A 1,918-nucleotide genomic window follows, 5' to 3' on the forward strand; every position below is an offset into this window, starting at 1 on the left:
TGGTCCCAGCTACTTGGGAGGCGGAGGCAGGAGACTCGCTTGAGCCCAGGAGTTGGAGGTTGCTGTGAGCTATGATGCCATGGCACTCTACCCAGGGAAAGAAAAAGAAAAAGAAAAGTGTTTGAAGGGATTAAATATGTTATACATTTAAAGTCCTTAGCAAGTGCTGGGATATAGTAAGCACTCCATAAATAAGCTGTTCTCAGAATGTAGGTTCCCATGAAAGAGATATGGTAACCAAGACAAAGGAAGTCCCAGTCTTATTCATCTCCACTCTGAGCTGACTAGGCATGTCCTCCCCTTTTTCCCATTTTGTATAATTGTTCAGTTTTCATTGATTCCTAATAAACTATAGTTGCATGTAAAGCACATAGCACAGTGTCTGTTATGTGGTAGGCCATCAACTAACTATTGGTTTTCCTTGATTTATAAAAACGGATAAGAAAGTTTCTAACTCTGGAAAATTGGGAATAATTTGGCCTAAATAACGGATAACCTTGGAAATAAGATGATCTTTTTCTTAAAAACTTGAGTTAGAAATTCACGCTACAATCAGTGAAATTTCTAGAATGACCAAGCTTTCTAATAATTATCATAAATGAGCTGTTTTGGAGTAGACTGCGGAGAGGAATTTCCTATTACGAAGTGGGAGAATTGATCCACTATTAATAGGATTGAAATACTATGTGTAGGAACTTTCTGTTCCTTTCAGCCTGCTGATTCTATCATTACAACAGTAGAGCCCTAGATCTCCGTTTACCTGTTATAAAAGAGAATGTTGGCTTTTCTGCAGTTTCTGAATTTAGGTTAAAGTTTTGGTTCCCTTTTCATTGGTTTGTTTCTTTATGCAATCCTCTTAATTTATTTTAAGGTACAACTGTAACCGTTATAATGAAGATGACGCAAAGGCAGCAAGAGATGCACAGGAGGTGAGTATATTTATTATAGGGTACCAGTTGAATAGGTATATACATTGTATGTTCATCAGAGAGTAATTCCTTAGGGAATAATTTAGCAGAAGTTTTTAATTTGGAAAGATTTGTGAAAAGACATTACAGTAGATATTAGGTATCTGGGTACCTAAGTTTATTTCTTTCTTTTTTTTAAATTGTCACCCTCTGTAGAGTGTGATGGCTTCATAGCTCACAGCAACCTCAAACTCTTAGACTTAGGCAATTGTCTTGCTTTAGCTACTCTAGTAGCTGGGACTGCAGGCACCTGCCACAATGCCCAGCTTTTTTTTTTTCTGTTGTTGGTTAGCAGGGCTGGGCCAGGTTCTAACTCACCAGCCCTGGAGTATGTGGCTGGTGCCCTAACCATTGAGCAATGGGCGCCCAGCTAAGTTTGTTTCTTTTAAGAAATGTAATTGTATAGTTCAATTTCAGGTTTTTAGTAGAGCTTTGGTGTCAAGATCACTCATCTCTAATTGAGGACAGCATAGAACAACATTTATTAAATAGCCCTGCTCCTGTTTATAGACAATGTCTCACTTATTTCTGTCTGTCTCTCTCATCTGTCATTTTACCTCATTGTTCATCCACAAGTTCTAATGATTGTAGGTGAGCTGAGCTGATTTGCAATGGATTGTTTGAAGAATTTCCTATTACTAGATAGAAAAATGCCTCATTACTATATGAGAGATCCAAACACTAAATGTGGATTAGATTTTACCCTTTCAGTTCCTTTCATTCTGGTAATTCTGTCATAATTATAGAATCCTAGAATTTAATAGTTCTTACTATTCATTCCATATAGAAATTCCTCAATTGTCCCAACTATATTCTTTACAAAATGATTTTCTTAGGTTGCATCCAAAACATGATTTATATCTATTTCTTACTGTTGTACTTCTTAACATTTCTTTAAAACTTATTTCTGGGCTCGGCGCCTATAGCTCAACCGGCTAAGGCGCCAGCCA

At 37.1% G+C, this 1,918-nt stretch overlaps 1 protein-coding gene across 3 annotated transcripts in view; it reads left to right on the forward strand.

Annotated features, from left to right (window-relative positions):
• The window catches only part of ARIH1 (ariadne RBR E3 ubiquitin protein ligase 1), a 123,271-nt gene that overhangs the window by 105,074 nt on the left and 16,279 nt on the right, over positions 1–1,918 (forward strand). For all 3 annotated transcript variants that reach the window (XM_003784484.3, XM_023509978.1, XM_023509979.1), the window contains one exon: positions 872–929. In XM_003784484.3, the coding sequence (XP_003784532.1) occupies positions 872–929 (58 nt within the window). The remainder of the gene's footprint in view (positions 1–871; positions 930–1,918) is intronic.

Source organism: Otolemur garnettii, unplaced genomic scaffold (assembly GCF_000181295.1).
Source record: "Otolemur garnettii isolate 467f Iridium unplaced genomic scaffold, OtoGar3 scaffold00011, whole genome shotgun sequence".
Lineage (NCBI taxonomy): Eukaryota > Metazoa > Chordata > Mammalia > Primates > Galagidae > Otolemur > Otolemur garnettii.